Source organism: Lithobates pipiens, unplaced genomic scaffold (genome assembly GCF_037356315.1).
Source record: "Lithobates pipiens isolate NorthernLeopardFrog02 unplaced genomic scaffold, aLitPip1_a1.2 Scaffold_28, whole genome shotgun sequence".
Taxonomy (NCBI): domain Eukaryota; kingdom Metazoa; phylum Chordata; class Amphibia; order Anura; family Ranidae; genus Lithobates; species Lithobates pipiens.
In genome coordinates this window covers 25,634,062-25,648,447 of record NW_027507789.1, presented here as the reverse complement: position 1 = coordinate 25,648,447, position 14,386 = coordinate 25,634,062, and the positions used below count along the sequence as shown (strand labels likewise).

The 14,386-nt window shown below is 43.2% G+C and overlaps 1 protein-coding gene across 1 annotated transcript in view; it reads right to left on the bottom strand.

Moving 5' to 3' along the window:
• Nucleotides 1–14,386, bottom strand: part of LOC143934977 (polycystin-1-like) — a 136,715-nt gene that overhangs the window by 13,866 nt on the left and 108,463 nt on the right. Inside the window, exons 33-39 of the mRNA XM_077458524.1 lie at nucleotides 13,772–13,836; nucleotides 10,960–11,168; nucleotides 7,673–7,778; nucleotides 7,353–7,555; nucleotides 5,921–6,123; nucleotides 4,020–4,211; nucleotides 83–231 (exon numbers count right to left, since the gene is read on the bottom strand). Coding sequence (XP_077314650.1) covers nucleotides 83–231; nucleotides 4,020–4,211; nucleotides 5,921–6,123; nucleotides 7,353–7,555; nucleotides 7,673–7,778; nucleotides 10,960–11,168; nucleotides 13,772–13,836 — 1,127 coding nt within the window. The remainder of the gene's footprint in view (nucleotides 1–82; nucleotides 232–4,019; nucleotides 4,212–5,920; nucleotides 6,124–7,352; nucleotides 7,556–7,672; nucleotides 7,779–10,959; nucleotides 11,169–13,771; nucleotides 13,837–14,386) is intronic.

Here is a 14,386-nt window from a genome sequence, read left to right as displayed (position 1 = left end):
TGAACCATAGTTATGTGTAGGAGCCGCACTTTTGTTGGCTCCAGTTTTCCCAAACCAGCCACACTATGAGCTTACTTCTCACCTTCGTATTGTATTATCATCAATTGTGGCTGAGTCAATAATAGATTGCTTTATGGCTGAGCGAAGGAGTCGGATGTTGTTGTCATGAAAACTGATGTGGAAATACATCAGTAGCACCAGGAGGAGGAAAACCATGTAACCTGTACAACTCTGCATAACAAAAAAAAAAGTGAGAACATCTGAATTCATCATCTTCTACTAATATGAATTTAGAAAACTGAAATCGGACTGACTACTATCTAGACATTTTTTTTTTTCTAGAAATTACTTTGACTCCTACAAAAAAAATTATATTTTCTGAAAGCAGAATAAAATAGGGGTAGTTGCAGTTTTTGCACAGACATTTATCAAGAGCATATTTTCAGGAAAATATATACTAACACGAATTTTAGTGCAAACCCATTATTCTTAAAGCGGAAGTAAACCCATGCATAAAACAGTTTAATTTACGGCACGTGTCGGAAATGTAAGGCCGCGTACACACGCGCGGACTGTTGGCCCAACTTTGTCCGTCCAACAGTTTGAGCGAACAGTCCGCTCAAACTTAGCATGGACGGACATGGCCACACACGACGGACGAACAGTTTGCTGAAACCGTGCGCGATGACGTGAACGGCACGTACGACGGGACGAAAAATACGACGTCCTATACACTGCAATGCAACCTTCCGACGTGGAAATCCTTTCTGAGCATGCGCGAGACTTAGTTGGCCGAACAAGCCTACACACGAGCGAACAGTCCGCTGAAACCTTGTTTCAGCGGACAGTTTTTCGGAATTTCCGTAAGACCTTGTTCGGCCAACTGTCCGCTGAAACTGTCCGCTGAAGCCCCACACACGAGCGGACTGTCCGCCCAAACACTGTTCAGCGGACAAGGTTGGGCGAACAGTCCGCGCGTGTGTACGCGGCCTAACACTCCCATTGGTTCTGCTCTCAGCCAAACTGTCAAACCATCCAATGGCTGGTGTCATAACTTATCACATGTGCAGCATCATGGCAGTTGTAGAATAAACAGAGGCAAAGATGGCGGCTTCCTTGGCTGAAAACGATAGGGGGGTTTACTTACACTTTGCCAATTTTTTATTAAGAATTGAAAGATGGGGTTGTGCCGAGTAATACCAACTATAGAAAGTTTTAAAATTGTGTGCACCCGTGAAATCTCCAAAAACGATGACACTCAAAATTCTCCATAGGGATGCTTTTAAATTTTGATGTTAAATATCTTTATATATTTTAAAATAGTTTATTTTTTAACACTTTTTTTCCTCATTTGACTTCATTGCTAATCACAAGGAGTGATCTAACAAGTCTCCGGTGTGACAGAATTGGGCAGGTGACAGGTCACCTTTATGGAGACGTGTCTCCCTTGTCCAAGAGATTTACCAAAACCAACATGCAAAACTGAGCTGACTGGCTACCATGCACAGCTGTACCAGATTCTGAGAGCTCAGTTTAACCTCCCTGGCGGTATGATTAGTTCTGATTTTAGGTGCTGAAAGCGGTACAATTATTTTGCATGGAAATTTGTGTTTTATATTGTAGGCCTGCAATTCTTAGGAATAACTCTCTTAAATCTGTTCAAACCAGAGTCTAGCAGACATCCCGGGTATGATAAAATTTATAACATTATAAATAATAATAAAATGTATTCAATAATGTAATCAAATACAAAAACACTGAAATTTGCTCATTTGCAGAATTGTCGCTGTCATTAGATTTAGTGTTCGATGACAAATTTCCCCACAAATCTCTATCGCTCAATTCTGCAAGTGATTCTAATTTATTATCGCAGTTTTCTAGTTGGTCCAAAACCACTTTTGACATAAAGGGACAGTTTTTGGTTGCTATGGGCAATTTCCAAATTCCAGGCAGAAAAAACAGTATTTATAATATAAAAGTGCATGCAGGGCACTGCACAGACCACTAGGGACAAAGGGGGTGTGTAATTTTTTTATACAGTACTGTAATCTGTAAGATTACAGTGCTGTGTGTGTTTTAACTTTTTTGAATTTGGCGCCGATCTCCGCTCCCGTGCACCGTAACGTCGCAGGGAACGGAGCTCGGCGGCACTCGGGCACTGTGTGAATCGAGCGGAGGACAGCTCGATCACACAGCGCGGAGGACATCGCTGGATCCAGGGGACAAGGTAAGTAACTCTCCCTGAATCCAGCGATGCGATACCGAGTCTGGCACGCGGTTACCGCTTATGGTACTGAAATCCCATCCCAAGTCAGACTCAGGATCACTGTCAAGAATGTTAAGTAAATGCTCCATTGCTTCCAGGTTCATCAATCTTTGTTACAACTTTCTACTGCGGTCTCAGTCTTCTGCGGGTTCTAGCGGCATGGTCAAAGGACATAACTTCAGCCTGGATTTACACTATAGCGATGCGGGAACCAGCGCAATTCAAGCACCCATGCCCCCATCGTATCTCTCCCTCAGTGAGTTCACACTGCCCTCTGTGAACCGCTGTGGGTGTCAATACAATGTTAATGACGCCCCCAGATCGGTTCACAGATCACAGTGCGAAATGTGGATTTGGACAGAAATCAGATTGCATGGGTGTGAACACCGAATCCAGTGTGGGAAAACAAAAAGTCCCTGCACCTTTTTTATGCGCGTTCAGCCAGACATCGCATGTGATCAGCAACAGCAGTGTGCGTGCAAATCGCATGCGATGTCTGTGTTTGCAATGGTGTAAACCCAGGCTCAGACTAGAAGAGAACAAACAGCAGGGCAATAAGGTCAGTATCAAATAAAAATCATTTTAATAAAATAAGCAGCACACTTACATTGAAGTTAACATGAAACAGCATGGATAGGGAACACCTGAGACCAAGCAGCTGTGACCAGAGTGAGACTGTAGGCATCACTGAGAAAACAGAGACTGAGGATGACAGGGAGCCAGCCAGCTCAAAGTATGGATATTAGCGGCACCGTTTTAGGCTGCCTGGTGGATGTCGGGAGAGGAGGCGTGCATGATGCGTTTCTAAGGACATTGCCCTCTTTTTCAAATGCATTTCCTAAAATCCATACTTTGAGCTGGCTGGCTCCTTGTCATCCTCGGTCTCTGTTTGCTCAGTGAGGCCTACAGCCTCACACTGATTACAGCTGCTTGGTCTCAGGTGTTCCCTATCCATGCTGTTCCATATTAACTTCAATGTAAGTGTGCTGCTTATTTCATTAAAGTGTTTTGTATTTGATACTGACCTCGTCGCCCTGCTGTTCGTTTTCTTCTACGTTGAGGTGATCCTACCCAGATCTTCTGCGGGAGCTGCAGATTTCCAGTCTCAGTCACTTCTCCTGTTCAGGCATCCATCCAGTTGCCTCATCCACTCCTCTACCCTGTTGATGATCTACAGATACAGATGAAAGTTCCAATGAACCAAGGGACTGTGCACTTCTCCTAGGGGCGCCGTATGTACTGTGTACTTGTACACTCTTTGGATTTGACATACCTTCAGACCTCTCTGGAGCTGCCTGGATTTTACCTGAAACCCCTTCACAGTAGCTAAATCAAAGTATCTATACCAAATTCAGGGCTGTGATAGAAGCCATGAGCTTGCTTTAACCCCTTGAATAGAGTTAAAGCACACACAACCCACTAATACTCACCTTCTCACTGTTCTATCAGCACTCCTTACTGTAATGTGTAAGCTCCAGCATTGAGCTTACACAGGGTATTTAGCAGCAGCTTCCTCACCAGATCCGAAGGCAATTTAAGCTCCTAAATTAGGACCATTGTAAATCACAAGTCCTCAAAAAAGTCCCCAAAATACTTGTTTTTTTTCAGCTCAACCTATATTTAAAAAAAATAACTCAATCTGTACTTTTTTCTCCCTCCATGGAACTGTCCCTACCATTAAGAACTGTTCCACATGATCTCCTCAGTATTTACTTGCCAACAACAGTTGTAAATTGTAATGAGGATCTGTCACCTGGATCATGGACCTCAATGCACGCACTCTCCTTGCCTCCTCTTTTGCTTGTTGTAGCCCAAAGCCCCCTGGTGCTCGGACTTTATCAGGGTGATCCTTTATCTTTCTAATTAGGGGCTCCTCCACCAAACCCATACCTTCACTGAGCACTGGGGGGCAGTACAGAGCATAGTACAGTGAAAGCAGCACCACCTGCAAGAGAGTCAAATAAATATAATTGTTAATAATGATAATTGTTTGGATGTAAACTATATAAATATTAAAAGTGAAAAAAAAAAAAAAATGAAAGCATAACTATTGGTAAAATGAAAAACGACACACATGATGCAACCTGTCAATGACATTAACACATCAGGTTTGGGTTTCCTAATTCACGTTGTAATGCCCTGTACACACGACCGGTTTTCCCGTCAGAATAAGCTCTGAAGGTTTTTCCGACGCAATTTCGCTCAAGCTGTCTTGCATACACACGATCACACCAAAGTCCGACCGTCAAGAACGCAGTGACGTACAACACGTATGACGGGACTAGAAAACGGAAGTTCAATAGCCAGTAGCCAATAGCTTCCGTCTCGTACTTGCTTCAGAGCATGCTTCATTTTTGGTCCGTCGGAACAGCATACAGACAAGTGGTTTTCCCGATAGGAATTGGTTCTGTCGGAAATATTTAGAACATGTTCTATTTCTAGGTCCGTCCGAATTTTCGGCGTAAAAAGTCTGATGGGGCATACACACGATCGGAATATACGATGAAAAGCTCCCATCTGACTTTTTCTGTCGGACATTCCATTCGTGTGTACCCAGCATAACAGTTTTATTACATGTTGATCCTGACAGTAAATCCATTATTTTTCCCCTCCTGTATCAGACCAAGCTGCCCAGTAAACATGGCCGTTAGAGGGTTGTGGAAAACGATATCACACTAGTGGTGGTGCTTACAATGGTCAGCTTTTATTCATATCAAATACAACTTTTTTCAAAAGAAAGCTGCTGAAAAGTGTCAGCTGGAGTTAGTTATGCTAATTTGTTTATTACTAATAGTCTGTTTAAAACTGCATGTCTATTTAAGACTACCCTGTTCACAGGGGAACAATGCTGCGGTGCACAGTGTCATTGTCATCCTGTAACAGGAAGTGCAAAAATAACAGATCAACTGGCAGGATCAACAGGTAAAAAACATCCTGTTTTAGAAGGGACATTATATAGGTCAGGGGTATTGAAATAAAATTCCGGTCAGCAAAAATCTCATATTTGTGTCAGTCGATCCTAGAATATATGTAGTCATTTTATTTTAAAAAAATACAATTTCATAGCATTTCAATAATATTTATTGTAAATTTTCAAAAGTGCTCCCTTACACCAGGTGTCCCTATTAGTGTGTTCCCTCACATCAAGTGTCCAAATCAGTGTGCCCCCTTATCCCAGGTATCCTCATCAGAATGCCCCCTTACATCAGGTGTCCCCATCAAAGTGCCCCTTTACATCAGGTGTCTCCATCAGTGTGTTCCCTTACATCAGGTGTCCCCATGAGAGTTCCCTCCTACATCAGATATCTTCATCAGAGTGCCCCCTATATCAGGTATCCTCATCAGAGTGCCCCCCCCCCCCCACATCAGGCATCCTCATTAGAATGCCCTCTTACATTGAGTGTCCCCATCAGAATGCCCTGGTACATCAGGTGTCCCCATCACAGTGAAGGATGGCAATTGTGGCATCCACCAGGAGGACTGGTATGTCTGAAATATAGACACACTATTCCGTTGGGGTAGCTGCCACAATTGCCATCCTTCCAAATTGGGCCTGCTTTATAACCTGTGATCCCAAGTTTTGTGTCTGTGACAGCACCCGCTAAGACAGAAAGAAGGGAGAACCCAGACCTGAACCCATAATTGTCCACCTACCTTGAGTGGCTCCAGCAAGAGAGCAGATGACAGCAGTGCACAGGTACATGATATGAGCCATAGGAAGAAGCCATATTCAGAAAGTGATGAGGTATAGAGGGCAGTGACAGTAAAACAACCAGCTAATAGCATGAATGCCATTATGTAATCTACCCACAGCATCCAGGGAGGGAATAACCATCCAGGGGGCTTCCATCGAACCCCTGTGGGTATATCAGAATGTAAACCATGTGTAAGCCATTAATACTGCTCAAAGAGAACGGAGGGAAAAAAACAGACATACCACATATTTTTAATGCAAAGCAATGTAGTTAATATGTTTTGCCTTGGTGCACTGCAGTGCTGCCCAAAATGAATGGCACTGGCAATGTAGCATGCATTGCAGTGTGTTGCAGTAATACACTCATTCTTTTATGTTACGGAAATGGCTCAATCGTTCTGTTAAGAATATGATGAGGAGAGGAGTGGAGAAATTCTATAGTGAAAACACCCTAGAAGAGGAACTATGTTACTGGAAGAATCGCCATGGGAAAATACAGAACAAACTTGGAAAAATTTAACTTATGTAGCCACCATAATTAAAAGTGCACCTGTACCCAGACTAAAGACATCTATTTATATATTCTTAAAGAATAAAAAATCAAAAGTCAGCAGCTACATATACTGTAATAATATATTTTTTAAAAGGACACTTACCTTTCCAGAGATCCAGCACCATCCTTACCTGTTCCGGTTCTTTGCCCTTCTTTGAGCTTATTGGAGCCGGCATGTTTACTGTAGGAAGCCAACTTTGATTCCTTGCAGCCTTACAGTCAGGTTTCCGCTGCGCATACATGAGCCACGCTGCACTGTGTGAATGGCCCCCGCAGGCTCATGGGGCCTGTGACATGTCCCAAGAGGTTGCAGGCAGAAGGGGGGCCAAAGTTTGATGGAATTACCTAGGCAATTTGACCAGAAGGGGGAGCGGGTCCCTACCAAAACTAGGTATCCGCTCCCCCCACCAAAATGCCTTAAAGTGTTAGAGGAGGAGGGAAGGAGGACTTAAAGCAGAACTTCCCTTTTATGTGAAGATCTGCTTTAACAAGCAGTTAAAGGGCTTTAAAAGACGTCCTCACTCATCTCTCTAGCTGCTTTTAATGTGTAGTAGTTTGTTCTCAATTCTCAAATATAATAACAAAGACTAAAGTTTCATTTGGTTTATAACAGTACAAACAGCAGTTGGCAGGCTACTAAGATCTCCTCTCATAGAAAAATACAGTGTATGTTCAATTGCACAGTGACAATTCATTTTCCCACAATGCTTATAGATACAGAGATGAATGAGTGTGCACAATCTGAGTACAGGTTCACTTTACGGCCTAGTAAGCTGCACTATAATACATTTTTGTACTTGGGTTTAGATACACTTCAAGCCGAACTGTTGAATTCTTACCTATGCGAGTTGTAAAAGGGGAAGGAGAGGCTGATGGGATATCCCAGCATTCCTGAAGCTCAGACTCATTACTGGTCCCCTCGGAGGCACAAGAAGAAGAAGAGGAGAATGATTTCCTCTTACACCACTGGTGGCTCTCACTCCAACGTCGAGTCATATAGCGGTCCTCATTTTCCGTCATGATGCTGTAACCACTTTCAGTGCTGAAAACAAAACTGACATAATCAGTCAAGTTATTAAATATTTGTGTCTTATATATGTAGGAACTGTGTTTCCATGTAGTTGTCAATGCTCAAAATGGGGAGCTTTAGCTGTATTACCTGGGTGAGCCAAGATCTGGCCGGGGTGAAAACCTGCCGCTGTCTGATTCTTCGCTGCGTTTCCACATTTGAGTGTCTGCAGCAATGGACTGGAGTAAATTTTCCTCTGTGACAAAACACAGTTTGACGATAAGATGAAAGATCTTTATCAACTCACATTACAGGTCTGAAGGCCAAGCATTGGGAGAGACACATGGAGATGTTTAGATGACCTGCCCGGACCATTTCAGTTGAGTTTTTATGTTTATTGAGTGTGCAGACAAGGCTGATACCAATCTCTAGAGCTACTGTCTCCAAACTATGGCCCATGTGTCAGGTGTGGCCCTTTGCTTGCCTTTATCTGGCCCTTGGGGCACTATTCCTCCTACTGACACCTACAATGGGGCACTATTAATTGTACCAATACCAATGATGGGACACTATTTCTCGTACCAATACCAACGATGGGGCACAATTCCGGCCACTGATACCAATGAGGGGGCACTATTCCTCCCACTGATACCAATGATGGGACACTATTTCCTGCACCGATACCAACAATGGGGGAATAATTCCTGCCACTGATACAAATGGGGCACTATTTATCCCACTGATACGAATGATGGTGCACTGTTCCTTTTCCTGCTGACCACAGGTGCTATGTAATATTCTTACTTCCACTAACAAATGATTATGAGGCATTGTTTAATCCCTCTTATGTATTTTCTACTGACCGCATAGAAACTTTGGTGACTCCTGCTCTGGAGACTAGTAGCAGACTACAAGCAAAGTCTAACAGTCTATTCCTCTCTGATATTGATTGGTTTTGTAGAGATTGCATAGTGTCTGCAGAAATCCATTGACAACTGACTGTCATTTTTTTGGTAACACTTTAAAGCAACCATTCTTAACCAGGGTTCCATGGAGCTCTAGGGTTCCTCCAGAGGTTGCTATGATCTCCTTGCGCTGTGGCTGACTGACCTCCCATCTGATAATGCCTGCATAGTTGCGAGTCCAGCACCACCTAGCAGTGCCAGCGGCATGACACTAATGACCCTTTTCACTGTCTGTAAAGATGGCATCCTTACCACCATTGTAAGAGGGGGAATTCTTTCCACTGACCACGAATGAATTATACTGGGATTTCTTGAGACCTGAAAATTATTTCAAGGGTTTTTCTGAGGTGAAAAGTTTGAAAAAGGCTGACTTAAAGAAATTCATATAGTTTTTGCTCTCTTACATTGATGGTCAGTTGATTGCCCTCATAGACCTTTTTACACAAAAGGGACAGGCTGTACTGCCCTCTGGAAAGCAATACGTGGTAGATCACACTTCAGACCACAGTTGACAGCAAGTTTACAGGGGTTTGTTCTTCAATCCCCAAGAGGGTTCTTTTTCCCAATAGAGATTTTTCATTAAACTATGATGAACATCTGGCGTGGTCCCTTGACTTCAATGGGCAAGTTTGTCGGGCAGTGCCACCTGTCAAACTAGACATGCTACCCTAAAATTGCCACACCACAAAGCAATGTGAACTTATACCTATGACCACAATGTAAATTTGGAGGTAGGCAGTCAGTGGGTGATAAAAACACAGATCAACCACCTGTTTTACCACTTCTCTGCCACCAGTATGAACTAAGCTTTATATGGTGGTCAGTTTTGTGATCCCTTTCATTGTGAGTGATTGCAGTGCTCTGTTACATTTGTGTCAGTGGGAGAATGGCCCCCTGTAGGAAAGGACCCCTTTATACTGGTGGTCAGTAGGAAGAACTTTTTAGAATGCCCCTTACATTAATGGTCAGTGTGAAAAATGCCCCTCTTGCAGATAGCTTAGGAGATCTTTGGAGATGGTGGTAGCTTAGGTGTAAGTGGGGTGCAGCGTGTGGCGGCAATAATTCACACAGTCAGGTGCAATGTAGTAATTGAATACTGAGTACTTGTATTGAAGTAATGTAGCAACAGTTCACAACAAACACGGTGGGAAGACTGACCAGCTGGATTCACTCACGGTTTCCAGCAACGTGAAAGAAGCAGATTCCAGCCAGACTGACAGTGTCTGTTGAGAGGGGGAAGAATGCGGCCTGACCATCTCCTGCCCAATCTGGACAGTGACCAGAAGAGATGCAGCCCTATGCTTTTACGCCTTGTCAGGAACCTTTCCCTAACTCTAGTACTGTCTCTAACAGGCAGGATACCTGTCCCTACTCTACCAACTCACAAATGTGTGCCGAACCTGGGAGCCAGGGCCTTAAATAGGCTCTGCCTGACCCAAGAGAGTTTCCAGAGTCACATGAGGCAACAGCATCCAACTGAATTGCTTCCCCAGTGACCCAGAAAACCATAGAGCATCTATGTTCCTCATGACTTTCTCTCCAGCTGCAGAGACACTACCGTTGAGCGCCACTTGCAGTGGAGAAAATAAACTGCACCTGCCAACATATACAGAACAATATTCAGAACAATATGAGACTAGCAATATCTGAAGGAGCCCTAGGGTTCCACAGAATCCAGTTTGAGAAAGGCTGCTCTAGGTAATTCCTTATTTTTAAGAATTTATAGCAGTGTATTTATAGGGCCCGTCACAAGAATGCAGTAGCAGGGGTAGATTTCAGAGTCCCATATAGTCTCAACCTGGGAATTGGCAGGAACTCAAACCGCACCCTAACAGATATAAGGAAACCATTACGTGTAATTAGTCTCATGGCCGGTCCTGATGTTTTCATAGGAGAAACACTGCATCCATGTAGGCATACTGTATTTACACTACATAATTCACAGAATGCACCACTGAGTAGTTAAACTTGTAGAAGTACAGTGACCACATTTATTATTTCACAAGTAAAAGGAGTTCTCCCTTCTCAAGAACGTACAATCTATTAGCATGTAATGTGATACGGAAGGTCAACGTGGTGTAATGATACGCTGAGGAGCTACGAGCTTGATTAACTAAAACTGGAGAGTGCAAAATCTGGTGCAGCTCTGCATAGTAGCCAATCAGCTTGTTCAGTTAAAGTTTGACAAAAAAAATTCCTAGAAGCCGATTGGTTTCTATGCAGAGCTGCACCAGATTTTGCACGCTCCAGTTTTAGTAAATGAACCCCTATGTATTAAGGTGTTATTTCCCAATTGGGAGGTATTTATTACAGGTCACATGCAGAGACGTTCTTTAAAGGAGAAGCAAGAGTATAGAAATAGAGACTACATTTCCAGGAGTGTATGGGCTTCAGGAAGCGTTGATATGTTGATGGAACATGTTGATGGATTTTAGCATAGGCGTTCCAGATCTTGGAAGAGCACAATAATACCTGAAAGAGTGAAATGTGGACTGCTGCTGGACCCCTCCGATAATGACAGAGGATCATCATCTCCCGAGCTGCAGGATGACAGGAACCCCCTTTGGTCTTTTTCTTTCTCCTTGCATAAAGGTTGCATGAAACCGAATCCTGACTCAGTCAGGATATCACCGTGGACGTCATATAGGCTCTCACAGGAGGACATCCAGGCAGGTCCAGATCTGATGGAAGATCCAAATTTAGTCATTTGTGCAGGAGACATGGGGCACTTAGCTAAAAAGACAAACTTGCCCTATCACACCTCCATGGTGGTGGATGGAGATCTTTCTGGTGAGTCCCGGGTGGCTGTAAAAACTGGCACTAAACCACCCACTCAATCTAGAACAGAATTGTTGCACACGAAAAAAACAACTCTAAAAAGCTATTTGCATTGGATCATTCTTCAGGGGGTGTTTGAAAGGCAGTGAGGATGCATTATGTTGCCTGTTTTAACCCTAAAAAACCTGCATCACCATACCGCAACCCTATGCATTACACGTGATTTCAGCATGGTAACCGGCAGCCCCATTTAGTTTATTAAGTCACATTCAGCAGGAATTACTGCTAATTGTGCCTGCCAAATGTGACCCAAAAAACTGAATGGGATTATGCTGATACTGCTTTGCAACCAGGGGTTAAAATATGGCGAGCTGGCAAAATAACAGTGGGGATACACCCCTGTCCACTGTGTTTGCAGCTTAAGGGGGAGTGGTCAAACAAACCTGATTTCTTTTTATGAGGAGGTAAGTAAAACCTTGGACAGAGGGGTGGCGGTGGACGTGGTATACTTGGACAGAGGGGTGGCTGTGGACGTGGTATACTTGGACAGAGGGGTGGCGGTGGACGTGGTATACTTGGATTTTGCAAAAGCTTTCGATACAGTTCCCCACCCATGACTCATGTGTAAGGTAAAGTCTACAGGTTTGGAAATATCAGTTTGTAGATGGATAGAAAACTGGCTAAAAGTCAGAATTCAGAGAGTAGTGGTTAATGATTCTTACTCTGAATGGTCTAAGGTTATCTGTGGTGTACCCCAAGGTTCAGTGCTGGGACCCTTACTTTTTAATATGTTTATAAACGATATTGGGTCTGGGATTGAAAGTAACATTTCCGTCTTTGCAGATGACACCAAGCTATTCAGTGGAATAACGTCCTTACAGGATGTCTCCAATTTACAAGCCGACCTCAATACACTGTCTAATTGGGCGACTATGTGGCAGATGAGGTTTAATGTTGATAAATGTAAAGTTATGCACTTGGGGGCTAAGAATATGCATGCATCATACATGCTGGGGGGAGTACAACTGGGGGAATCCATAGTGGAGAAAGATCTGGGGGTTTTGGTAGACCATAAGTTCAATATTAGCATGCAATGTCAAGCTGCGGTTTCCAATGCGAGCAAAGTCCTTTTTTGTATTAAGAGAGGTATGGACTCCAGAGAGAGAGATATCATTTTGCACCTGTACAAATCATTAGTAAGACCTCATCTGGACCTCATCTGGAATATGCAGTTCAGTTTTGGGCACCAGTTCTCAAAAAGGATATCTGGGAACTGGAGAAAGTGCAGAGAAGGGCAACCAAACTGATAAAGAGGCATGGAGGAGCTCAGCTGTGTGGAAAGATTAGAGGAGCGGAATTTATTCTCTCTTGAGAAGAGGGGATTGTGGGGGGGGGGGGATATAATCGACATGGATAAATACATAAGTGGTCCATGTGGTGAACTTGGTGTTGAGTTATTCACGTTACGATCATCACAAAGGACACAGCACTCTTTACGCCTAGAGGAAAAGAGATTTCATCTCCAAATACGGAAAGGTTTCTTCACAGTAAGAGCTGTGAAAATGTGGAATAGACTCCCTTGCAGAGGTGGTTCTGGCCAGCTCAGTAGATTTAAGAAAGGCCTGGATTCTTTCCTAAATGTACATGATATAACTGGGTACTAACATTTATAGGTAAAGTTGTTCCAGGGAAAATCCGATTGCCTCTCAGGGATCAGGAAGGAATTTTTCCCCTGCTGTAGCAAATTGGATTCTGCTTTTCTCTTTCCTCTGGATCAACTGTGGGTATAGGATTGGGTACATGGGATTGTATGATATATATATATATTTTTTTATGGTTGAACTAGATGGACTTGAGTCTTTTTTCAACCTGACTAATTATGTAACTATGGTTGGGGGCAGTAAATGTGGCTGAGCATTACCGCCCCATCAGCTGTATGTTTTTACCTCCCCCAAACTGCAAATGTAATGTCAAACAGACACCAATATATTAATGATTACATTGAAAAAAAAAATAGCCCACATTTTTTAACAAATATTTCGACGTTTCCCCCTGCAGCCATCCTCCAGCCCAGCCTTTCTTTGCTTTATTTGCATGCAGTCAATCAGTTCACATACTGAGAAGAAGCATGCTGACAGGAGGAGAAAGCAGAGCGACAAAGTGAGATGAGCTCATCACTGTGCTGCTTCTACTTTCATTGTTCATTCACAGGGTGGGACGGGGCCAGGGCTGCCTGGGCTCCGCAAAAAGTGGGTTGAATTATGCTGGTCATCAGGCTGAGGACATCCAGTGGCAGGAAAAAAAAAGTACTGGTGGGGGATGTAAAGTTACTTGTCATTGAAACGCACAGTTTTATGTCGCCACCACATTTCAGTATTTGGAAAAATTAGCTTCAAATTAAAGGGACACAGAGCTCAATACCCAAAGTGCAAAACGGCTCATTAACAGAATAATTTGCTCCTAGGAAACCCTACCCAGAAAACCGATCCCCACATAGTCTACTCACCTCTCTGCAAACCAGCTGCCACCTTTTTCAAGGTCAAATGTAAATTTACTGCTGTTTATGGAAGCCTGAAAAAAAAGAATAATCATTAGGTGATTCATGAAAATTTGATAATGGTGTGGGTGGGTGAGTGACCACAGCTTCACAGCACCTATTGGGACTTTAAAGGTTCACAATATAGACCAGTGGTCTCCAAACGGCAGCCCAAGGGTCAGATGTGGCCCTCTGCTTGTCTTTATCTGGCCCTATGGGGCAATATTCATTCCCACTAATAACAATGATGGGGCTTTGTTTACTCCCATTGACTCCACTGAATTTTCTATTCACACTGGTCACAGTCTGGCCCCCTTAAAGTCTGACGGACTGGCCCTTTGGTTAGAAAGTTTGGAGACCCCTGACATAGACAATAGTAGGCTACATTAATATAAAATTCACAATTTTTTTAATCGCAATGTTAAAAACGGTCCATATTAAAGCCATACATGCTATTAACATTGTCTTGTTGTTCTTATTTCCAGAGCAGTATAAAAGGTACAGACTCCCAACATGTTTCCACCTGTTAGGGCTTTTTCAGGAGAAAAGATAACCAAGCTAATATTCTAAGAACTGTATCAGAAA